Source organism: Salmo salar, chromosome ssa06, assembly GCF_905237065.1.
Source record: "Salmo salar chromosome ssa06, Ssal_v3.1, whole genome shotgun sequence".
NCBI classification, from domain to species: Eukaryota; Metazoa; Chordata; class Actinopteri; order Salmoniformes; family Salmonidae; genus Salmo; species Salmo salar.
This window is the reverse complement of record NC_059447.1, coordinates 54,240,922-54,267,419: the sequence shown is the minus strand read 5'-3', so window position 1 is coordinate 54,267,419 and position 26,498 is coordinate 54,240,922. Positions and strand designations below refer to the sequence as shown.

Sequence of the window (26,498 nt, the reverse complement as noted above, 5' to 3'; positions counted from 1 at the left end):
AATATTAACCAGGTGAAATTGTGTCATTTTGCGTTCATTGCACGCAGAGTCAGGGTATATGCAACAGTTTGGGCCGCCTGGCTCGTTGCGAACTAATTTGCCAGAATTTCACGTAATTATGACATAACATTGAAGGTTGTGCAATGTAACAGGAATATTTAGACTTAGGGATGCCACCCGGTAGATAAAATACGGAACGGTTCCGTATTTCACTGAAAGAATAAACGCGAGTTTCCGGATTCAACCATATTAATGACCTAAAGCTCGTGTTTCTGTGTGTTATATTATAATTATGTCTATGATTTGATAGAGCAGTCTGACTGAGCGGTGGTAGCCACCAGCAGGCTCGTAAGCATTCATTCAAACAGCACTTTTGTGCATTTTGCCAGCAGCTCTTCGCAATGCATTGCGCTGTTTGACTTCAAGCCTATCAAATCCCAAGATTAGGCTGGTGTAACCGATATGAAATGGCTAGCTAGTTAGCCGGGTGCGCGCTAATAGCGTTTCAAACGTCACTCGCTCTGAGACTTGGAGTAGTTGTTCCCCTTGCTCTGCATGGGTAACGCTGCTTCGAGGGTGGCTGTTGTCGATGTGTTCCTGGTTTGAGCCCAGGTAAGAGCTAGGAGAGGGACGGAAGCTATACTGTTACACTGGCAAAACTAAAGTGCCTGTAAGAACATCCAATAGTCAAAAGGTATATGAAATACAAATCGTATAGAGACAAATAGTCCTATAATTCCAATAATAACTACAACCTAAAACTTCTTACCTGGGAATATTGAAGACTCATGTTAAAAGGAATCACCAGCTTTCATATGTTCTCATGTTCTGAGCAAGGAACTTAAACGTTAGCTTTTTTACATGGCACATAATGCACTTTTACTTTCTTCTCTAACACTTTGTTTTTGCATTAGTTAAACCAAATTGAACATGTTTCATTATTTATTTGAAGCTAAATTGATTTTATTGATGTATTATATTAAGTTAAAATAACTGTTCATTCAGTATTGTTGTAATTGTCATCATTACAATAATAAAAAAATAAATATATATATATATATATATAGTTTCTAAAACTGTTTGAATGGTGTCTGAGTATAACAGAACTCATATGGCAGGCAAAAACCTGAGAAAATGTCAAGCAGGAAGGTGAAAATCTGAGGTTGGAGTTTTTTCAAGTGATTGCCTTGATTGTATACAGTGACTTAGGGTTCATTTTGCACTTCCTAAAGCTTCCACTAGATGTCAACAGTCTTTAGAACAGTGTTTGAAGATTATATGGTGAATTTGATGGGAATTACAGCACAAGGAAGTAGGTGTCCCATTATAAGGCATGGGCTCAGTCACGCGCAATGACTTGGGAGCGAGCTGAGTTCATATTCACTCCTAAAGAGAACGGATAGGTCCAGTTGGAATTTTATTCAAGATATGATAAAAACAACCTAAAGATTGATTCTATACATCGTTTGACATGTTTCTACAAACTGTAGTATAACTTTTTTGACTTTTCGTCTGGACTAAGTAAGCATGCGCGTTGTGGATTTGGATAGTGAACCTAACGCGCGAACCAAATGGATTATTTGGAAATAAATATGAACTTTATCGAACATTTATTGTGGAGCTGGGGTTCCTGGGAGTGCCTTCTGATGAAGATAATCAAAGGTAAGTGAATATTTATAATGTAATGTCTTAGTTTTATTGACTCCAAGATGGCGGGTTTCTGTTTGCTTGTTATTGGTGTCTTCTGGGCTGTACTCAGATTATTGCAAATTGTGCTTTCGCCGTGAACCTTTTTTGAAATCTGACAAAGCGGTTACATTTAGGAGAAGTGTATCTATAATTCTGTGCATAACACTTCTATATTGATCAAAGTTTATGAAGAGTATTTCTGTAATATGTGTGCTCATTCACCGGAGGGCTTGGAGGGAAAACATTCCTCAACATTACGCGCCAATGTAAAATGCTGTTTTTGGATATAAATATGAACTTTATCGAGCAAAACATACATGTATTGTGTAACAATGTCCTAGGAGTGTCATCTGATGAAGATCGTCAAAGGTTAGTGTGCAGTTTTCAGATTGGAACAACCATGTTTTAACATGTGGCTGCTGTTCAATGTTTTCATCAACAGTATTACCTGTGTCATGGTTGAAGGTCTCTGCTCCATTTCCTGTGTCAGTTTCAGTGTCCACATCAGTGGATGCGACATCTGGTAGGTTTGTGTCTATGACCTTTGTGTCATTTTCGATAGGCCGATTCTCAGCAATAGCCCTTCCAAATTCTTGATAATTTATTTACTTTCTGCAATCTTCAGTTGTGCACCCAGACAATGGTGCCTCAAATATATCACCATACCATCTTGGCCAATAACGACTCCGGGTCCTTTCCCCTCGACAGTCAACTCGTTTGTGGTACACTTGTCTCCAGTCTCGTACTTCTCATCTGTGGGACAGAATTGTTTACACAGAGCCCTGCAAATTCTCTCTGAACACCTCTTCAGTGAATGCCTTTCTCGCTGCATGTAGTGCTGAAAGGTGCAGTCCCCCAGCGGATTCTGTGACTGTCTGACTATAAAAGAAGCATCGGATCTGGTGCTCCTAAAGACACTCAGTAACGGAAAGTGTCAGCTTGAGTTAAGCTTCTGGTGCTGGTGGCTTGTCAACCAGTACAGTGGGAAGATTAGGGTTCTGCCTGAATACTAGCTGGTATGGGCTGTAGCCAGGAACATTGTGCATTGAGTTCTTTGCCATCAGCTCCCAATCTAGGGCTGTTTCCCAGTCACATTCATTGTCTTGCTTCACTTTCAGCATAATCTCTGAGTCTTTGATTATGTCTCTCCAAAAGTCCAGTGCTCTATGGACTGGATGCAGCAGTCTTTATTTCCATGTTGAATTTGTCTGCCATTTGATTATTGTTGATTTCTTCTCCATTGTCAATTTCTGGGGCAGGGCCACGCACACATATCCAGTCATGAATGAAGTGCTTGATGACTTCACTGGGTTTCTTTGTGTTCACAAGACCTCCAGCACAAAAAAAAAGCAAGTCTGGGCTTAGGTTTTTTGTACTTCTGGCATGTTTCATTGACATGCTCACTATCTGCCGTTGAATAGAAATACTCATCATTACTCCCAGTACCGCTGATTAATTTCTGAAGTCTGTCAACTCTAGCATGTCCAAACTGTTTGTGAAGTTAACAATACTTTGTATTTTCCCTCTGTGGTCATGTTCTCTGTGACTGTCAGAATCTCCATGTTTTCTGTGTCTGTCCGAATCAGATTTTCACGGACTCTACGTCGTCTTTGTCTAAAAAATGTACACAATAGTGTCCTGAGGTAGTAAGTTCAAGGGTCACTGGGTGTTTAAACATCACTGCCTTCTCATTTTCAATGTCCAGTACAGCCCCTGCCTTCTTGAGGGAAGTCTGTCTTAACCTGTTGGGTCTAGGGGGCAGCATTTGCACGTCTGGATAAAAAAAATGTACCCGATTTAATCTGGTTACTAATCCTACCCAGTAACTAGAATATGCATATACTTATTATATATGGATAGAAAACACTCTAAAGTTTCCAAAACTGTTTGAATGGTGTCTGTGAGTATAACAGAACTCATTTGGCAGGCAAAACCCTGAGACATTTTCTGACAGGAAGTGGATACCTGATGTGTTGTATTGATTTTAAACCTATCCCATTGAAAAACACAGGGGTTTAGGAATATTTTGGCACTTCCTATTGCTTCCACTAGATGTCACCAGCCTTTACAAAGTGTTTTGAGTCTTCTGGAGGGAGATCTGACCGAACAAGAGCCATGGAACGGTGATGTCCCATTAGACACCTGGCGCGCTACTTCATGTTGGGTACCCTCGTTCCAATACGTTATAAAAGGCTATGCATTCGTCCACCTTGAATATTATTCATGTTCTGGTTAAAAAAGGCCCTAATGATTTATGCTATACAACGTTTGACATGTTTGAACGAACGGAAATATATTTTTTCCCCTCGTTCATGACGAGAAGTCCGGCTGGCTTACATCATGTGCTAACGAGACGGAGATTTTTGGACATAAATGATGAGCTTTTTTGAACAAAACTACATTCGTTATGGACCTGTGATACCTGGAAGTGACATCTGATGAAGAGAATCAAAGGTAATGGATTATTTACATAGTATTTTCGATTTTAGATCTCCCCAACATGACGTCTAGTCTGTATCGCAACGCGTATTTTTCTGGGCACAGTGCTCAGATTATTGCAAAGTGTGATTTCCCAGTAAGGTTATTTTTAAATCTGGCAAGTTGATTGCGTTCAAAAGATGTAAATCTATAATTCTTTAAATGACAATATAATATTTTACCAATGTTTTCTAATTTTAATTATTTAATTTGTGACGCTGACTTGACTGCCGGTTATTGGAGGGAAACGATTTCCTCAACATCAATGTTGAAAAACGCTGTTTTTGTATATAAATATGAACTTGATAGAACTAAAAATGCATGCATTGTCTAACAATGTCCTAGGAGTGTCATCTGATGGAGATTGTAAAAGGTTAGTGTATCATTTTAGCTGGTTTTATGGTTTTGGTGACCCTGTCTTTGACTTGACAAAACATTACACACAACTCTTGTAAATGTACTGTCCTAACATACTCTAAATTTATGCTTTCGCCGTAAAACCTTTTTGAAATCGTAAAACGTGGTTAGATTAAGGAGATGTTTATCTTTCAAATGGTGTAACATAGTTGTATTTTTGAAAAATTTGAATTTTGACATTTATTTGGATTCAAATTTGCCGCTCTTGAAATGCACCTGCTGTTGATGGAGTGCACCACAGGTGGCACGCTAGCGTCCCACCTAGCCCCAAGAGGTTAATAGTAAGGAGATATCTGCAGGGACCACCTCTGTTTCAATGTGGCCCTTAGTGTATAACCAATTTTTGTGTTGGGGTGCCATGAGAGTTATTTAAGATACCCTTCAAAGAGGTAGGGCAGAGAAGAGCTTTGCTGGGCACGAACTGCCCCCCCATACGGGTGGGAGAGCCAAAAGACCAGAGGTGGCGGAACGGAGTGCTCGTGTTGGGATGTAGAGTTTGAGCATAGCCTGAAGGTAAGGAGGGCAGTTCTCCTTGCTGCTCCCTAGGCAATCACCAGGGTCTTGAAGATGATGCATGCTTCGGCTGGAAGCCAGTGGAGTATCCACAATAGCAGGATGACATGGGAGAATAAGGAAGGTTGGGGGAAGGAGAAAAGTAGTTGAGTGTCATCTGCATAGCAATGATGAGTGACCATGTGAGGATATGACAGAGCAGAGAAATTGAAGTAAAGAGAAAAGAGGGGGCCCAGAACCGAGCCCTGGGGGACACCAGTATAGCGAGCACATGGTACAGACACAGATACTCTCCACGCTGCATGGTAGGAATGGCCTGCCAGGTTGGATGCAATCCAGGAGAGTGCAGAGCCTGAGACAATCAGCCCTGAAAGGGTGGAGAGGAGGATCTGATCGTTCACGGTGTCAAAGGCTGCAGATAGATCGAGGAGGTTGAGAACAGTGGAGAGAGTCAGCTTTTTCTAGAGCAGAGAACGGTCTCAGTTGACTGAGCTGCCTTGAAACCTGCCTGGTTAAGGTCAAATCATATTTCGTACATCCTTCTGATTTAATTCACTGACATAGCTATCAGGTAATTGTTTTTAATCACACTGCGTGTTCATGCAGTATCAATCACTTCATATCATAAGGATTCAACTATAAAAATCTTGCTATCCGAAACAGAATCGTTTTACAACAGTGTAATGTTATACTGTCGTTGTCCATTAGTTTACTCCAATAAGGGGCGCGGTTGTAGGGTCAGGGGAAAATAAAGGAAAATATACTGAACAAAAATAAACGCAACATGCAAGAATTTCTACGATTTTACTGAGTAAGTTCATATAAGAAAATCTGTCAATTTTAAATTCATTAGGCCCTAATCTATGGATTTCACATAACTGGTCACAGATACTGTAACAGAAAAAAAAAAGCAGGGGCGGGGATTAGAAAACCAATCAGTATCTGGTGCGACCACCACTTGTCTCATGCAGTGTGACACACCTTCGCATAGAGTGATCAGGCTGTTGATTGTGGCCTGTTTAATGTTGTCCCACTACTCTTCAATGGCTGTGCGAAGTTGCTGTATATTGGCATGACCTTGAACACACTGTCGCACACGTTGATCAAGGGCATCCCAAACATGCTCAATGTGTGACATGTCTGGTTGGTATGCAGGCCCAGAAAGAACTGGGACATTTTCAGCTGCCAGGAATTGTGTACAGATCCATGCAGCATGGGGCCATGCATTATCATGCTGAAACATGAGGTGATGGCGACGCATGAATGGCACGACAATGGGCCTTAGGATCTCGTCACGGTGTCTCTGTGCATTCAAATTGCCATTGATAAAATGTAATTGTGTTCGTAGCTTATTCCTGGCCATACCATAACCCCACCGCCACCATGGGGCACTCTGTTCACAACGTTGACATCAGAAACTGCTCGCCCACACGACGCCATAGACACTGTCTGCCATCTACCCTGTACAATTGAATCTGGGATTAATCCGTGAAGAGCACCCTTCTCCAGCTTGCCAGTGGAGATTGAAGGTGAGTATTTGCCCACTGACGTCGGTTACGACGCAGAACTGCAGTCAGGTCAAGACACTGGCAAGGATGAAGAGCACACAGAGTGAACTTCCATGAGACAGTTTTGGTCAGAAATTATTAGGTTTTGCAAAGCTAAACTGTCTCATGGAAGCTCGCTCTATGTGCTCGTCATCCTTGCCAGTGTCTTGACCTGACTGCAGTTCAGAGTCGTAACCGACATCAGCTGTCCGGGTGGCAGGTCTCAGACGTTCCCCACAAGTGAAGAAGCCTGATGTTGTGGTACTGGGCTGGCGTGGTTACACATGGTCTGCGGTAGTGAGGCCAGTTAGACGTACTGCCAAATTCTCTAAAATGGTGGATTATGGTAGAAAAATGCATATTAAAATCTCTGGCAACAGCTCTGATGGACATTCCTGCAGTCAGCTTGCCAATTGCACACTCCCTCAAAACTTGAGACATCTGTGGCATTGTGTTGTGTGACAAAACTGCACATTTTAGAGTGGCCTTTTATTGTCCCCAGCACAAGGTGCACCTGTGTAACGATCATGCTGTTTAATCAGCTTATTGATGTGCTTCACCTGTCAGGTGGATGGATTATCTTGACAAAGGACAAACGCTAACTAACAGGGATGAAATTATGCACATTTTAGAGAAACTTTGTGTGTGTATGGAAACTTTCTGCTATCTTTTATTTAAGCTCATGAAACATGGGACCAACACTTTATATTTGAGTTTATATTTTTGTTCAGTACATTGTGTAGCTAACATTAGTGAACATTAATGAAAAATATACAATTATACTTACACTTGTTTACTTTAATGCTATATAAATTGACTCCTTTACTCAGGAAGTTTGCCACCGGCACACTGCAGTAGGAAAGTAAAGCCGAAGTCGAATCCATCACTTACGTTGTTTGGTTGTGCCCATAGCAACGTAAAATAATTATGTGGATAACACTGAAAATATCATCACTGAATATGATCTGCATGCTATATGGATCTACAAAATAGATAGCCCTGGGAGGGGGACTAGGTAGCCCTGGGACGTCTGAAAACATTTGACAAACTTTGGCATACCTCCTCTCTGGCTCTCAAAGCTTTTCCACTCACGATAGTGACAGGTTAACCCATGTATTTCATGCCAATAAAGCTTTATACTGAATTGAAGCATGACTGGTTGTTTCAGGCAGTCTTACCTCGCCAAATGCTCCCCTGCCGATCACCTTGAGCATCTCAAAGTCTTCCCTGTGCAGACGCATCTCCTTCACGGTGGTGGTGAATGGCTTCACTGCAAGAAACAAATGGGAAAAAATAAACTTCAGGCATACACCTAGCTCACATTACACCATCATGTCTGTCAGACATATCAGTGTGGATGACGGATCACCAGCTCAAGCTGAACCTCGGCAAGACGGAGCTGCTCTTCCTCCCGGGGAAGGACTGCCCGTTCCATGATCTCGCCATCACGGTTGACAACTCCCTTGTCCCCTCCTCCCAGAGTGCTAAGAACCTTGGCGTGATCCTGGACAACACCCTGTCGTTCTCCACTAACATCAAGGCGGTGACCCGATCCTGTAGGTTCATGCTCTACAACATTCGCAGAGTACGACCCTGCCTCACATAGGAAGCGGAGCAGGTCCTAATCCAGGCACTTGTCATCTCCCGTCTGGATTACTGCAACTCGCTGTTGGCTGGGCTCCCTGCCTGTGCCATTAAACCCCTACAACTCATCCAGAACGCCGCAGCCCGTCTGGTGTTCAACCTTCCCAAGTTCTCTCACGTCACCCCGCTCCTCCGCTCTCTCCACTGGCTTCCAGTTGAAGCTCGCATCCGCTACAAGACCATGGCGATTGCCTACGGAGCTGTGAAGGGAACGGCACCTCCATACCTTCAGGCTCCGATCAGGCCCTACACCCAAACAAGGGCACTGCGTTCATCCACCTCTGGCCTGCTGGCCCCCCTACCTCTGAGGAAGCACAGTTCCCGCTCAGCCCAGTCAAAACTGTTCGCTGCTCTGGCACCCCAATGGTGGAACATGCTCCCTCACGACGCCAGGACAGCGGAGTCAATCACCACCTTCCGGAGACACCTGAAACCCCACCTCTTTAAGGAATACCTAGGATAGGATAAAGTAATCCTTCTAACCCCCCCCCCCCCTTAAAAGATTTAGATGCACTATTGTAAAGTGGTTGTTCCACTGGATATCATAAGGTGAATGCACCAATTTGTAAGTCGCTCTGGTTAAGAGCGTCTGCTAAATGACTTAAATGTAATGTAAATGTAAATATAATATCCCTGTTGTTTCATATGTTAGGTGAATCTGTTTTAGTATAGCAGTTCGGTCACATGAGCCTTGCTAGCACATGCATGAAGCACGAGCAGTCGGTCTGTGTACCTCAAAGTTTCTCAACCATAGGACGAACCTGTGTGAATATCCACACGTTGTTACACAAATTTCAAAGACCCTGATGTTTTACATTAGACCATTTGTCAACATTATCCAATGAACTTATCTTTGTCATGCTGATGTGTTACATACAAAATGGGATCAGAGGGTTTGCGGCAATGTTAGCAACTGCATAGAAAATGTTACTTAGGCTTTCAATAGGGATGGGCATTTAAAATAATATCACTATTTGAATAATCATGAAATGTTTTCTGATACCCAGATAGTCAAAATAAAATGTTAAAAAGTTGGGAACTAGCTTGATGTGCAGCCTGCGTGACTTGGGAGCTCTGCTTACAGCAGAGCGGGGGATGGGCTAGGGCCGGTCAGTTACACACAGGACGGAGAGAGCCATACAGACTGGTGCTACTGAAACAAACTTGGAGATCCCATATATTATCCATCATCCCATCTGGTAGAGCTTCTCTTGACTGCTTAAAATCGAAGCTAACAAAGATCACCAGCCATATTATGCTGCTTCCCGTCCTCGTCTACGACTTAATTCAAATGAAAAACAACCTACCTGATGGTTGCTTGTTGTAGCCTACTCCTCATTTAGCCAATTGAATTCTGTAATTTTAATTCCATTTTGCATTGATTAGAGGTCTCGGACATTGATAGCTAAACATGGAGCCCGATTGTAGCCTAGTGTCACTTTGAATGCCCGACAATAACAACAAAGGCGTGAAACCCGTGTAGGCTACGGTATGACTGTCAAAAAAAACTAAAGTTTTTGTGGGAATTTCATATGTCATAGTATATCCTTGTGTGTAGCAATGTCATATAGATAATTATTTAACTTAGACAGTCTTTCCATTGATAAAATAGGACTATATATTTTTTTCCGTTCGGATATTCGATTAACCGTGCCCATCCCTAGCTTCCAAGTGCTGATACTTTTCTTTGTTTAAATATGCCTTAACTCCAAACTATTTGGGAAACGGCAGCCAAATCAACTTGAGCATGCTTACTTGGAAAATAAACCTGTCTCCATAGTGATCTGGTCAAGACAGACAACCAAAACAGCAGACTAAGTCATGAGCCAGTATGGCCAACAGACCTCACAACACAGCCACAGACTGTGGGCACTGTACGCCATCCCTCCTCCCAGGTTTACAAGGCTCTGTGGGAGGGCTGGCACGGACCCAATCAGGGCCTGCGAGGAGCCAATCTTCAGCACTCCTCACCATATGAGGACATGCAGGCCGAGCCTGCGAGGAGGGATGGCGTACAGTGCGTTTATCACTCCCAAGCCTTTTTCTCTAAACAGAGGGAGCAACCTGCCTCTCGGCTGTGTTCATTTAAACAGACGAGACATTCGTTCCCTTCTGTGGTGGAAATCAGGCATCAGTTCCTCTCACTGGGCAGATGCTTCAGAGCCTACACACAGAATGACGGGTTTACGGCTCGGCAATGGAGCTCACAAAAGGGTCACGATACACGCATGAAGTGTGGAGTAATGGCTACCACAAAATGTAACAAACGTGCATGCTAAAAACTGTGGACCATTAGCATTGATGATTTTGACAACTTAAAACTGAGCGCACCCTTTGCCTTCAGATCCCTGTTAGGTTTTTTTAAATCCCTGATGTGATTGGTCCCTACTGTTTCACTGAAGCCTCGCAGCATTCAAGACATTGGGTGAGGTGGTGAGGATTTACTTAACCAATAAAAATGTGGGTAGGCAGTGTCCCCTTGAGACAGAGCAGATAGCGGTGGGCCAAGTGACCACCCACCAATCACCCAAACACAAACACTGGATTGCCTGAACGATTCCGTAAACCATCATTATGAAATGAGCTCTCAGATTATAATCTCGATTTGATGCTCTGCATATGCATAACAAGAGAGCGACAGTGATAGGCCTACACGTGGGCCTTGTTAGTATAAGGAAAGTGACAACGAAAATGACTTGCACACTAGTGTCTTCACACAACCATCAGGTGTCCTATGTCGATTGAAGTGCCAACATTATCAAAGCAAAACCCTTTGAAGACGAAGACCAGCCTTTCATATTCTCAGCCTAAATTGTGTTATTTCTGTAATTCACAAAAACCCCATCTTGTCAATTACAATAAACTCCCATCACCGGCAATCAGAATGATTACATGCTGAAAGTGAAACACCAGCTACAGAAGCTTTGTATTAATGTACTTTTTATAGGACCACTGTCCCTCTGCAAATTTAGCACCCAATCTCCGCAAACATTAAATTATTTGCACTTTTTTGGCAAACATCACAATAGCGTGAATGGAAATGTAGAGAGCAGTTTATTGCTTTTTCATTCATAGCTCAAACTCTAATTAGGTCTCTGCCTACACTTGAGCTGCTTTTTTGGAAAAATGTATTCAGTACAGAGAGTACTTCGACAATTCTAGCAGCGTGACTTTAAACCATTTTCGGTAGTTGGTAGTTCTTTATGCCTTAGAATGTTCAGTATGCAGGAGGGTGCCTGCAGCTTTGACAGCTGCTTTAGCCTCCCAAACAGATCCAGAGAGTATACGCTTGGCACAGGACAGTGCCACTTGGAGAACGGGCAGCACAGTGACAGAGGCATCAGCTGTTCACACTGATGGAAAGAAGAACCATTGTCTTTTAATTAAATAGATTACTGGTAGCCTTAAATGAATGCCATTCATGTCAAAGCAACTACGATTTGTGGACGTGCAGTGCAAGATGTTAAAGAGGACGCTTTAAATATAATTTAAGCATGTTTACCTTAACCTCTTACATCTAGACGTTCTGCTAGCGGAACACCGCTCCAATATCCAATGGTAGAGCGTGGCGCGAATTACAAATACCTCAAAAAAACATGACTATTTTACACCATTTTAAAGACAAGACTCCTTTATCTAACCACACTGTCCGATTTCAAAAAGGCTTTACAACGAAAGCAAAACATTAGATTATGTCAGGAGAGTACCCAGCCAGAAATAATCAGACACCCATTTTTCAAGCTAGCATATAATGTCACAAAAAACAAAACCACAGCTAAATGCAGCACTAACCTTTGATCTTCATCAGATGACAACCCTAGGACATTATGTTATACAATACATGCATGTTTTGTTCAATCAAGTTCATATTTATATCAAAAACCAGCTTTTTACATTAGCATGTGACGTTCAGAACTAGCATTCCCACCGAACACATCCGGTGAATTTACTAAATTACTCACGATAAACGTTCACAAAAAACATAACAATTATTTTAAGAATTATAGATACAGAACTCCTTTATGCAATCGCTATGTCCTACATTTTGCAATATTCTGAGTAGATGCCCGGCCATCACAGGCTAGCTATTTTGACACCCAAGTTTGGTACTCACCAAACTCAGATTTACTATGTATTACCAGTGAGAAATAATGTAATATACTTCAAAATTCAATTTCGTCACCCGAGTCTCTTCACACCCTTTGAATTTTTCCACATTTTGTTGTGTTAGTCAATTTAAAAAGTGGATTACATTTAGATTTTATGTCACTGGCCTACACACAATATCCCATAATGTCAAAGTGGAATTATGGACAAAAAAAGTCTGCAAACAAGCAAACACCGGCCACGAACGATGCAGTTACAATATCACGTTAGTAATAAAGCATTTGTTAAACCGCAACTTCTGGGGTAGCTAGCTTTAGCTTGGTACCTAGCTAGCACCAATACAACCAGCCTGAAAACAATGACCAGTAGAACCTGCAGTCATTTTCATTACTCTTAGGAATCCTTGTGAGTATTAGCAAGGTTGCCTCATTTGCCTATTGAAATTGAACTTCAGTTCATGAAAATAAATAGCTCGTCAGCAACTTAAAACCTCTTACATCTAGACGTTCCGCTAGCGGAACACCTGCTCCAATATCCAATGATGGGCGTGGCGCGAAATACAAACTCCTCTAAAATACAAAAACTTCAATTTTTCAAACATAAATGACTATTTCACAGCATTTTAAAGATAAGACTCTCCTTTATCTAACCACACTGTCCGATTTCAAAAAGGCTTTACAACGAAAGCAAAACATTAGATTATGTCAGCAGAGTACCAAGCCAGAAATAATCAGACACCCATTTTTCAAGCTAGCATATAATGTCACAAAAACCCAGAAGACAGCTAAATGCAGCACTAACCTTTTATGATCTTCATCAGATGACAACCCTAGGACATTATGTTATACAATACATGCATGTTTTGTTCAATCAAGTTCATATTTATATCAAAAACCAGCTTTTTACATTAGCGTGTGACGTTCAGAACTAGCATACCCCCCGCAAACTTCCGGGGAATTCGCTAACATTTTACTAAATTACTCACGATAAACGTTCACAAAAAGCATAACAATTATTTTAAGAATTATAGATACAGACCTCCTCTATGCACTCGATATGTCCGATTTTAAAATAGCTTTTTGGTGAAAGCACATTTTGCAATATTCTAAGTACATAGCCTAGGCATCACGGGCTAGCTATTTAGACACCCGGCAAGTTTAGCACTCACCATAATCATATTTACTATTATAAAAGTTTGATTACCTTTTGTTGTCTTCGTCAGAATGCACTCCCAGGACTGCTACTTCAATAACAAATGTTGGTTTGGTCCAAAATAATCCATCGTTATATCCGAATAGCGGCGTTTTGTTTGTGCGTCCCAGACACTATCTGAAATGGTAAATCAGGGTCGTGTGCATGGCGCAATTCGTGACAAAAAAAAATCTAAATATTCCATTACCGTACTTCGAAGCATGTCAACCGCTGTTTAAAATCCATTTTTATGCCATTTTTCTCGTAAAAAAAGCGATAATATTCCGACCGGGAATCTCCTTTTAGCTAAACAGAGGAAAGTAAACAAAGCTTTCGGTCGACGCGGGCACGAGCCTGAGTCTCACAGTACTGTAACCAGCCACTACCCAAACGCGCTACTTTTTTTCAGCCAGAGCCTGCAAAGCCACGATTCAGCTTTTTACCGCCTTCTGAGACCCTATGGCAGCCGTAGGAAGTGTCACGGGACAGCTAAGATCCTCACTCTTCAATAAACAGAGACAAGAAGAACGACACCTTGTCAGACAGGCCACTTCCTGAATGAAACCTTCTCACATTTTTGCCTGCCATATGAGTTCTGTTATACTCACAGACACCATTCAAACAGTTTTAGAAACTTTAGGGTGTTTTCTATCCATATGTAATCAGTATATGCATATTCTAGTTACTGGGTAGGAGTGGTAACCAGATTAAATCGGGTACGTTTTTTATCCGGCGGTGTAAATACTGCCCCCTAGCCCTAACAGGTTAACAAGAAAAGCCAAACAGCCATTTTCCAAGCAAGGAGAGGCGTCACAAAAACCAGAAATACAGCTAAAATGAATCACTAACCTTTGATGATCTTCATCAGATGGCACTCATAGGACTTCATGTTATACAATACATGTATGTTTTGTTCGATAAAGTTCATATTTATATCCAAAACCTGTTTACATTGGCGCGTTATGCTCAGTAATGTTTTGCCTCTAAAAACCATCCGGTGGTTTTGCAGAAAGCCACATCAATTTACAGAAATACTCATCATAAACTTTGATGAAAGATACAAGGGTTATGCATAGGATTATAGATAAACTTCTCCTTAATGCAACCACTGTGTCAGATTTCAAAAAAGCTTCACGGCGAAAGCACACGTTTGCAATAATCGGAGTACGGCACTCAGACAACAACAAGCCAAACAGAAACACGCCATCTTGGAGTCAACAAAACTCAGAAATAGTATTATAAATATTCACTTAGCTTTGATGATCTTCATCAGAATGCACTCCCAGGAATCCCAGTTCAACAATAAATGTTCGTTTAGTTCATCCTTTATGTCCAAATACCTCCATTTTGTTCGCGTGTCAGGTTCACTACTCCAGGCGCGCGCATGCAAACTCCAGACGAAAAGTCAAAAAAGTTATACTACAGTTTGTAGAATCATGTCAAACGATGTATAGAATAAATCTTTAGGTTGTTTTTAACATAAATCGTCAATATAATTCCAAGCGGACGATTCCTTTCTTTAGGAATGAAGATGAAGTCAGCTCGCTCCCAAGGCCGAGCGCGTGACTGAACTCGTGCCTTATTCTGGGACACCTGGTTCCAGGACCTCTTGTTCGCTCCCTACTCACAGTAAAAGCCTGAAACAACATTCTAAAGACTGACATCTAGTGGAAGCCTTAGGAAGTGCAACATGACCCCGTTAACACTACAAATTGGATAGGGTTTCACTTGAAAAACTACCAGCCTCAGATTTCCCACTTCCTGGTTGGATTTTTCTAAAGTTTTTGCCTACCATATGAGTTCTGTTATACTCACAGACATCATTCAAACAGGTTTATAAACTTCAGTGTTTTCTATCCAAATACTAATAATATGCATATCCTACCTTCTGAGCCTGAGTAGCAGGCAGTTTACTCTGGGCACGTTTTTCATCCGGACGTGACAATACTGCCCCTATCCCAAAGAGGTTTTAAAGTGCAGAAGAATGAAGAAAAATATTGTTATAACGGGAATAAAGGAGGATGAAAACAAAAACTATCAGTCAAAGGAGGAAAAAGTGAAGGTGTTGATGAAAATGAACCAAGATGACAGAAGAATAGGTGGATACAATTGATTTTCAAAGGCCTCAGTTTCGGTGGCAGAGGGGAGGTTAGGGAAGCCCCCATCCGATCGTAGCAATATGCCAACTCACTACAAAATGAAAACTGCTTTGTTACAACAGGGTAGGGAACTGAAGAACACCCCATTCTTTATTAATAAACAATTTCCCTATGAAATGCCCTGTACCCCACTTTCAAAAGGCTCCGAGCAGAGAAGCAGAATGTTCGTCTAGTGGTCGATAAATTGTATGTAAAACAACCAAATGTTGAAGGACTCGAAGATTACAACGTGGCTGAGAGTGATAGCTACTAGAGGTCGACCGATTATGATTTTTCAACGCCGATACCGATTATTTGGGGGACCAAAAACCCGATACCGATTAATCGGACGATTTTTTTAACATGTATTTATTTGTAATAATGACAATTACAACAATACTGAATGAACACTTATTTTAACTTAATATAATAAATCAATTTAGCCTCAAATAAATGAAACATGTTCAATTTGGTTTAAATAATATAAAGCAAAGTGTTGGGAAAGTAAAAGTGCAATATGTGCCATGTAAGAAAGATAACGTTTAAGTGCCTTGCTCAGAACATGGGAACATATGACAGCTGGTGGTTCATTTTAACATGAGTCTTCAATATTCCCAGTTAACAAGTTTTAGGTTGTAGTTATTATAGGACTATTTCTCTCTATACGATTTGTATTTCATATACCTTTTGACTATTGGATGTTCTTATAGGCACTTTAGTATTGCCAGTGTAACAAAGAAATGATCAGTCTATAATATTAATGGTAGGTTTTATTTGAACTGTGAGAGATGAGAATAACAAAAAAATCCAACAAGTGGCAAAACCCTTGTTGGCAAAGTCATGTTTTGCAGAGGGGTCAAATACTTATTTCCCTCATTAAAACGCAAATCAATTTAACATTTTTGACGTGCGTTTTTCTGGATTTTTTTGTTGTTATTCTGGTCTCTCACTGTTCCAATAAACCTACCATTAAAATTATAGACTGATCATTTCTTTGTCAGTGGACAAACGTACAAAATCAGCAGGGGATCAAATACTTTTTGATCAATACATCCCAACCGTGAAGCACAGGGGTGGCAGCATCATGTTGTGGGGGTGCTTTGCTGCAGGAGGGACTGGTGCACTTCACAATATAGATGGCATCATGAGGGAGGAAAATTATGTGGATATATTGAAGCAACATCTCAAGACATCAGTCAGGAAGTTAAAGCTTGGTCACAAATGGTTCTTCCAAATGGACAATGACCCCAAGCATACTTCTAAAGTTGTGGCAAAATGGCTCAAAGACAAAGTCAGGGTATTGCAGTGGCCATCACAAAGCACTGACCACAATCCTATAGAAAATGTGTGGGCAGAACTGAAAAGGCGTGTACGAGCAAGGAGGCCTACAAACCCGACTTAGTTACACCAGCTCTGTCAGGAGGAATGGGGCAAAATTAACCCAACTTACTGTGGGTAGGTGGTGGAAGGCTACCCAAAACATTTGACCCAAGTTAAACAATTTAAAAGGCAATGCTACCAAATAATAATAATTGAGTGTATGTAAACTTCTGACCCACTGGGAATGTGATGAATGAAATAAAAGCTGAAATAAATCCTTCGCTCTACTATTATTCTGACATTTCACATTCTTACAATAAAGTGGTGATCCTAACTGACCTAAAACAGGGAATTTTTACTAGGATTAAATGTCAGGAGTTGTGAAAAACAGAGTTTAAATGTATTTGGCTAAGGTGTATGTAAACTTCCGACTTCAACTGTGTGTGATTGATACATACAGTTCTCTTCATTTTTTTTCTATTTTTTTCTCCAAAACAATTCAATCTTATAGCCTTGCTAGGACTTTCTAAATATGAGCATGACTTTATAAATATTGTGCTGTTATTATTTCTATTAATATGATCTATAAATATTGTGCTGTTATTATTTCTATTAATATGATCTATTATTGTTACTATTTTTTTTTCTGACTGTTTTCCATGTTAATTTGGTTAGTTCTCTTCAAAAGCACCCTCATAGATATGCAATAGACCTACGGGGCTTTGAATGTGTTAGTGAAGGGTGTCAGTATTGAATTATGTTATCACGGGACTACCCATATTTCCCTCTGGCCTACGCCAGTTGGCGGCCAAGGGTTTGCCTTAGGACACAAAGGTGCGTCAGGTGGTCTTGGTGACAACAGACCTAGATATCATCCATGATTCACCAAATTATAAGCATATAAATATTTCAGTCTCCTCCATTTCCACTGAATAATGTTATCTAAGGATTTACTTCCTAAAAATAATAAAAGTAAAATTAATATTTTTCCAGAAAGACCAATTTACAGAATAGGAACTGAGGCTATTAAATCTTTTCAGTCTGGAAAAACACTAGGGCTTGATGGTATACCACGTACAGTGGGTATAGGAAGTCACCACCCCTTTTCAAAATGTTCACATTTTGTTGCCTTACAGCGTGAAATGAAAACACTTACATTTTTGGGGGGAAAAATGTGTAAGTAACAGTAAATTAACCTATTTGGATAAGTGAACACTCTACCTCTACACGTTGAATGTCCTTGAGTGGCCTAGTCAGAGTCCCAACCTAAATCACAGAGAATCTGTGGAATGACTAGAGGGCAGTCCATGAGAGGTCACCATGCAATTTGACTGAGCTTGAACAATTCTGCAAAGAAGAATGGGCAAATATTGCACAGTCTAGGTGTGCAAAGTTAGTGAAGACATATTCAGGGACTCATGGCTATAATTCAAGCACAAGGTGGTTCTAATTTTAATACATTTTCGGGATTTTTTTTTTCCTTCACAAGGATAGTGGGTTACTGTGTGTAAATAAAGCTGAAAAATAGTCTGATAGTGTTTTCACTTCAGGCTGTAAGGCAAAAGGTGTACATTTTGAATAGGGGTGGTGACTTTATATACCCACTGTATATCAGACCATTTCTGATGTACTCAAAGATCCATTATTAGGTTGTTTTAATTACTCCTATAAAAATGGTAGACTTTCAAGTACTCAACAACAAGGTCTGATTTCATTACTACTAAAAAAGTATAAATATCCAGTCCTTTTAAAATGTTACACTTCAATGTTGTGATGCAAAAATCCTGGCTAAATGCATAACACATAGAATAAAAAGGTTTTACCAGATATATTCATCCTGATCATACAGTTTTTTTTAAATGGACGATATATTGGAGATAATGACAATTACTTGAAACAATTGAACATTACAAACAAAGATACCAGGCCTGGTCTTCATAGCAGATTTTGAAAGGCATTTGATAAAGTATGACTAGAATTTATATATAAATACCAGGATGACTTTACATTTTGCTGAATCTCTTATACAATGGGTTAAAGTTATGTACAGCAACCCCAGATGTAAAATAGTAAATAATGGTCACTTTTCAGAAAGTATTGAGCTTTTAAGATGAGTAAAACAAGGGTGTCCATTGTTTCCATATCTATTTATTATGGCCATTGAAATGCTAGCTATTAAAATAGGAACCAACATGAACATCAAGGAGTTAGAAATCGAGGGGATAAAAACAAAAAAGTATCAATGTATCAATGTTTTTCTTAAGTCCACAATCTAGATCCCTGCAGTGTCATTGAAGCTTGATCACTTTTCTAGCCTCTCTGAACTAACACCAAATTAATGACAAGAGTACCATATTACATATTGGATCGTTAAAAAGACAGTGTTTGTACTACCTTGTAGTTTACCAATAGAATGGGCGGATGGTGAAGTAGACCTACTTGGTATTCACATCTCAAAAAATATAAATTAACTTACCACAATTCATTTCAATAAAAAGTTTGCAAAAATAGTTAAGATTCTGCAACCATGGAGAGGTAAATACTTGATGGAAAATCACATTGATTAACTCTTCGGTCCTATGATAGTTTACATATTTACTTACTAATGGCGCTGCCTACTCCAGACGACTTGTTTTTTTAAATCATATGAGGAAAAAATATTTTTATTTGGAATGCTAAGCTAGACAAAATTAAACGTGCCTATTTATATAATGAATATGAACTAGGGGGGGCTAAAAAATGTAAATATTAAAGCTTTAAATTTCTCACCAAAAGCTTCACTCATACTTCAACCCAAAATGGTTCACCAGTAGATTATTAAAAAAGGCTCATCCTTTGTTCAAAAATTGCATTTGCCTTTATACAGATTGCAATTTCTAATTTACGACTAATTAAGAATGACATTTTTTTAAAGTATCGTCCTTTCTTAAACAAGCCATACAAAGCTGGTTAAAATGTTAGTTTTATCCCCCAGAAAATATATAACAAATAAAACAACAATTGTTATGGTTAAACTCAAATATACTGATTAATATAAACATGGATTTATTTTATTGTATTATGTTAATGAATATAAACAGTGGAGTTATGTCACATGTGCAGCTATCGAAAATACATGGGAATGTCTGCTCAATCCAAACTTACAACCAACTGATTACAGCATTACCGCAAAAATGGAAAAGGCAAAAGGTAGGGAACTTGTTTGCCTGCCATATATTTAAGATAGAAATTGGCTGCCCAATACAGGTTGCAAAATAAATGGGAAGAGCATTCGATGTACCAATTCCATGGCACATGGTTTATGAACTGGTACAAAAAAACTACCCTTGATTCAACTCTTAAGAGTTTTTCAATTTAAATGATATACAATTCTTGCTACTAGCAGAATGAGATTATATATATATATATATATATATATATATATATATATATATATATATATATATATAGAGCGAGAGAGCGAGCGCGAGAGCTATATAGAGAGAGCTATATAGAGAGAGCTATATAGAGAGAGCGAGAGAGCTATATAGAGAGAGCTATATAGAGAGAGCTATATAGAGAGAGCGAGAGAGAGAGCGAGAGAGAGAGAGAGCTATATACACACACACACACATACATACACATACACCAATCTCAGCACTGTAGATTTTGCTGCGAAGAGACAATCAATAGATAATTTTATTCTGGTATTGCCCCTATGTAGCTTGTTTCTGTTCACAGGTTCAGGAAAGGTAAAAAAAATTAAAACATTAAAGCACAATTGAAAAATATATGGCACATGGAAACCAAACAAGGGTGGTCTAGGGTGATAGGTGGGATGCTGACAGTGACTGAGGGGTAAGATTAAAGCGCTTATGTTGTTTGGTAATGTATTATTGTTATGTGATTGCTTTATATAAAAGTACCTTGTATGCAAAATGTACACTACCGGTCAAAAGTTTTAGAACACCTACTCATTCAAGGGTTTTTCTTTATTTTTACTATTTTCTACATTGCTGAATAATAGTGAAAACATAAAACTATGAAATAACACATGGAATCAAGCAGTAACCAACAACAACAAAAAAGTGTTAAAAAATGTTTATTTGAGATTCTTCAAATAGCCACCCTTAGACTTGATGACAGCTTTGCACACTTGGCATTCTCTCAACCAGCTTCACCTGAAATGCTTTTTTTTTCCTTAAAGGAGTTCCCACATATGCTGAGCATTTGTTGGCTGCTTTTCCATTACTCCGCGGTCCGACTCATCCCAAACCATCTCAATTTGGTTGAGGTAGGGTGATTGTGGAGGCCAGGTCATTTGATGCAGCACTCCATCACTCTCCTTGGTCAAATAGCCCTTACACAGCCTGGAGGTGTGTTGGGTCATTGTCCTGGTGAAAAACAAAGGATAGTCCCACTAGCCCAAACCAGATGGCGTATCGCTGCAGAATGCCGTGTTAGCCATGCTGGTTAACTGTGCCTTGAATTCTAAATAAATCACTGAGTGTCACCAGCAAAGCACCCCCCTACCATCACACCTTCTCCTCCATGCTTCACAGTGGGAAATACACATGCAGAGATCAACCATTTACCCACACCGCGTCTCAAAGACACGGCGGTTGGAACCAAAAATCTCCCATTTGGACTCCAGACCAAAGGACAAATTTCCACTGGTCTAAAATGTCCATTGCTCATATTTCTTGGCCCAAGCAAGTCTCTTCTTCTTATTGGTGTCCTTTAGTAGTAGTTCTTTGTAGCAATTTGACCATGAAGGCCTGATTCAGACAGTCTCCCCTGAACAGTTGATGTTGAGCTGTGTCTGTTACTTGAACTCATTTATTTGGCCTGCAATTTCTGAGGCTGGTAACTAATGAACTTATCCCCTGCAGGAGAGGAAACTCTGGGTCTTCCATTCCTGTGGCAGTCCTCATGAGAGCCAGTTTCATCATAGCGCTTGGTTTTTGCGACTGCACTTTAACTTTCAAAGTTCTTAAATTTATGCATTGTCTGACCATGTCTTAAAGTAATGATGGACTGTCATTTCGCTTTGCTCATTTGAGCTGTTCTTGCCATAATATGGACTTGGTATTTTACCAAATAGGGCTATCTTCTGTATACCTCCCCTACTTTCACAAAACAGATTGGCTCCAACATAGAGGAAAGAAATTCCACAAATTAACTTAAGGCACACCTGTTATTTGAAATGCAAATCCAGGTGAATACCTCAGGAAGCTGGTTGAGAGAATTCCAAGAGCCTGCTAATCTGTCATCAAGGCAAAGGGTGGCTATTTAAAGCATCTCAAATAAACATATTTTGATTTGTTTAACTTTTTGGGTTCATCATGATTCCATGTGTTATTTCATAGTTTTGATGTCTTCACTATTATTCTACAATGTATAAAATAGTAAAAAATTAAGGAAAACCCTTGAATGCGTAGGTGTTCTAAAACTTTTGACCGGTAGCGTATATCGCTCTACCCTTCACCCATTTTGTGATAACTGAACACAACCCTGAGGTGTTCGATCTGACCAAGACCACAGAGATAAACTTGACTCTTGGACATGACGGTCACATATCATGTGTAGGGTTTTGGGACTAGTTTATTACGCTACAGCAGGGCTGCCCAACCCTCTTCCTGGAGATTTATGGTCCTATAGATTTACTGTCCTGTAGGTTCAGTCCAACCCTAATTTAGCATATCTGATTCAGCTAGTTAAGGTCTTGTTGAGCAGCTAATAAGTAGAATCAGTTGTGTTAAAGTATGGTTGAACTGAAAACCCACAGGACTGTCGATCTCCAGGAAGAGGGTTGGGGAGCCCTGCGCTACAGTATAATTTAGCTGCCCTGGTTGAATTCCAAAAGGACCATTCACAAACAGGCCAAATGAGCCCATGTTATGAATCCAGTGGTAGGGCAGGAATCTGTGCAGCCATACTCTCTCACCCCCTCTTAAGATGCTGACTTAAGACAGTTTCAGGACCAAAGGAGGAGTGAGTGGTGCACTGAACTCTCTTGGACAGTGAAAACGGAGTTGTGGCACCTTCTGATGACAACAACCGTATTTTCAGGAGCTGACACACTGGGGTGTAATCTCATTAATGGTGTCAATGAAAAGCCCAAGTTAGAGAAACCTCTCATTGTATCGAATGACTGCAGCCCAAAGGCCAGGGTGGACTACAGTTTGTGTGTGTGTGGGGGAGGGGAAGGGGGGGGTCCTGACATAAAACATGAGGAATTCTGTCACAAAGAATAGTTTGCTTGTTATTTATTCTGAATAATAACAATTTGCCTATTTTGCTAAATGAATGCCTTTAAGTTGGAACATTCCTCCATTTCCCTTGACCTGGAAACTATAAACCAAGAGGTTATGAGCCTCACCCTCACCTGATTCTGAACACCATTCCTTGGGCATGAGGTTCAAATTGGAGATGTGGTCACATTTGTAGAACAGCTCTGACAAGTAAAATGTAAACAGTGCCTGACAAGACAGGCTGAAGCAAGGCCAAAAATCAGCAACTGGTTTCCCTGACAAAACACAATCCTTTTGAGTGCATTCTGTTTGTATTTTGATTCCACACACACTTAGTCACGATAGACAAGCAATCCAATAAAAACAGTACATTCACCTCTGTAAGAGAACACTAACCAGGCCACATTTCAGAAACGAATGTTTAGTGTAAAGAGGTTTCGACAAAGAATGATCATGACGGTATTGGTTATTTCACCAACTATATGCACAATGTACCATGACTAAATAGAAGTAGCCTAATTAGGCTAATTGGTTTAAGTGCGAGTATGTTAATAAAGCTTTATGTAATTATTCCAAATGACTGAGTTAGGCCATCCCATTATCAGAAATGCAGTTAGCTTGTCAGCTACAGAGTTAGCATAGATTGGTTACAAGTAACGGAGAATGTATAATTGCACAAAAAGAGTACGAGCCCTGTCACAGACCGTGAAATCAGAACAGGCTATCAAATTTAAAAACTTACCCCATTCCAGAAAGTCTGTCACGTGCTTCTCTCGTTTCAAATGAGAGTTGCTGCATTCGTTGTACAAACATATCAGTATATCCAGAAGTGTCTCGACGCTCAGTGAACTTGCATTCTTTTGGGTTCCGTCCACGAGCAATTGCTCCAACTTCTTCAGGCGTACCTTCGCTGACATTTTCCTATCATCAATGAGCTAAGTTAGTTACCACTCTCTTATTCGAAAAATCGCTCCCCGAGTTGGTATGGAAGAAGAAATCTAACCCTACCCCCTTCAAGCGCAACCGAAAAAGTAAAGATTTATTTTGCCAAAGTGGAGCATTTGGGTGTATTCATTATGCCGAGTATGTTGCAAAACGTTTTGAAACAGAAACCGCTTACTCCAAACGGAAACGTTTTGAAAGGAAAATGAGTTTATTGGACACATTCAGGTGGGTCCCTCCCCGTTTAGTTTGCACTGTTTGCTTCCGATTAGTGCTTAAACAATAAATAGTTAACGTTACAAGAGTTAATGAATACACCCCTGAAATCCCAAACTCCAATTTGCTAGCTAGCTAGAAAAAAGAAAATACCGACATTTTGATAAACAATGTTTATCCATAGATTTGCCTTGTTCTAAGCGTCGCCACCGTATTCCCTTCACTCAGACTCGAGGCCCAGTGGGTCCCATTTGCTTTAATCCCGACAAGTGATGTCGTGTTTTCCTCCCGTCGAATCTCAGGTTGACCGGTCGGATTATCTACTTATTCGCATGCCCAATAAATCTTCTTCAACACTGCTAAAGAGCGGTATGCCCACAAAATTGGGGAGTGGCTGTCTTTTCGAAGATTAAACATTTTTTTCTTAATAGCTTCCAATAGTAGCCGGTGTGGCTGAAATCGTGTCCAGCGTTGTCTCTCTCTAGTTTGCAGAAGAGTCGAGACCAGGGAACATGGAGCCCCCGCCTGCCCACACCGGAAACTCTATGGATGATTGACGGACACTGGGAGCAATGGTGCTTTCATATGGAACGCTTTTTGGGTCTTTGCGTGTCAGAAAATATACACATCAAATAATGCCCTGTACACATCGTGACGTTTTTCATTACGCCAAACGTCATCTTCACGGAGTCTTGTGCCCGTTTACATCGTCACGTATGTCATTACATCTTAGGTTATCTTCATGGAGTCTTTCCCCACGGCTGAACCTGAACGGAGAAGTGTGGGAAAATCACATGGGAAGCTAAACCAGGAAAAAAAAGCCATATTACAATCTATGTGTTATAATTGTGTTGTTTCTTCTATAACCTGTTCGTTCATATGCCTTGACACTGTGCCTTGATACTATTGTAGCTAGCGACCTCCACCTAATAATTATAATCAAAAACAAATGACATTACCATAGGCCTAAGGTTTTTTCTGTAAATGACGTTTGGCTTTTGAGGTGATGTGATTGGTGTGAAGCCAAATCCAAATTGGCTTTCCTTTACCCTTTTTTTTGATGCACCAGGATCATTCATATTCTCAGATTAGCTCAACATTGATTGGCTATTATAAAAAAATATATATCATTGGAGGCCAAATGCTCGCTGGCTTCCCTTGTATTCAATGCAACAATATCATATTATTTTTGACCAGACAGCATCAGATAAATGGGCTTCACATACAGAGACAGAGGGGCGCAGTTTCCCTCGCTCGGATGCTTTCTCCGGTGAGATACATTCAGCCTCTTGCGAGTTGAAGGAAAATGATGAAGCACAGAGAGACGGAAGATACATTATTTTATATGGGGTGCTGTTTTGATGCATCTACTGTGGGCTTCATGGGATGGCTTTATGGGATAGCTAGCAACTTGTAAACAATTACCCATTCCATTCCATACACACCACTGGAGGAGAGCCTGTCTCTCATCAGAGATCGCATTTATTTTGGGAGATTGCAAAATATGACCTTTTTATTCAAGACATGATATATATATTGTTTCAGGTGATAATAAAACATGTTTCGTTTAGTTACTTTTTCCTCAACTTATTTCTTTAACTTTATAGCAAGTCAAGCTAGCTTGAACTGCAGAGCAGCTAGCTAGCTAACTTAAAGCTAGGCTAGGTTGAAGATACTATTGTAGCTAGCGACCTCCACCTAATAATTATAATCAAAAACACACGTCATTACCATCCCAATAAACTTAAACGGAAGGCAACAGTCATATGATATTATTGGCTTAACAGCCAATGTGTATTATTTAACATTACTATTAAAATAGTACTTAGGAATGGGTCATTGTTTACAAGTTGCTAGCTATCCCATAAAGCCATCGCTGAAAACCACATATTTAAATGTTCTTTTCTGTTTTGTTAACTTTGTCTTCTTTGATGGACTGGCTAGACTGAAGAGAAATGAGGGTAGCTGCATCCCAACTGAGCCCCACAGTGGACGCGTCATAATACCGATAAAACCTAGCGGTCAAACACAGAAATGTTTCCAACAGTTTTTTCACCATTAAG

At 40.2% G+C, this 26,498-nt stretch overlaps 1 protein-coding gene across 11 annotated transcripts in view; it reads right to left on the bottom strand.

The window, feature by feature from the left end:
* The window catches only part of LOC106607646 (serine/threonine-protein kinase MRCK beta), a 145,913-nt gene extending 120,943 nt beyond the window's left edge, over positions 1-24,970 (bottom strand). For 5 of the 11 annotated variants that reach the window (XR_006770272.1, XR_006770273.1, XR_001329245.2 and 2 more), the window contains exons 1-2: positions 24,020-24,969; positions 7,823-7,914 (exon numbers count right to left, since the gene is read on the bottom strand). Coding sequence is in view for 7 of the 11 variants with exons in the window: in XM_045720720.1 (XP_045576676.1) it covers positions 7,823-7,914; positions 24,020-24,194 (267 nt within the window). In the remaining 4 variants the exon portion in view is untranslated. Of the gene's footprint in view, positions 1-7,822; positions 7,915-24,019 lie in introns of all 11 variants that reach the window. The other 6 variants (XM_014204806.2, XM_014204807.2, XM_014204809.2 and 3 more) reach the window with 4 other exon arrangements.
* Between the last annotated feature and the right edge of the window lie 1,528 nt (positions 24,971-26,498).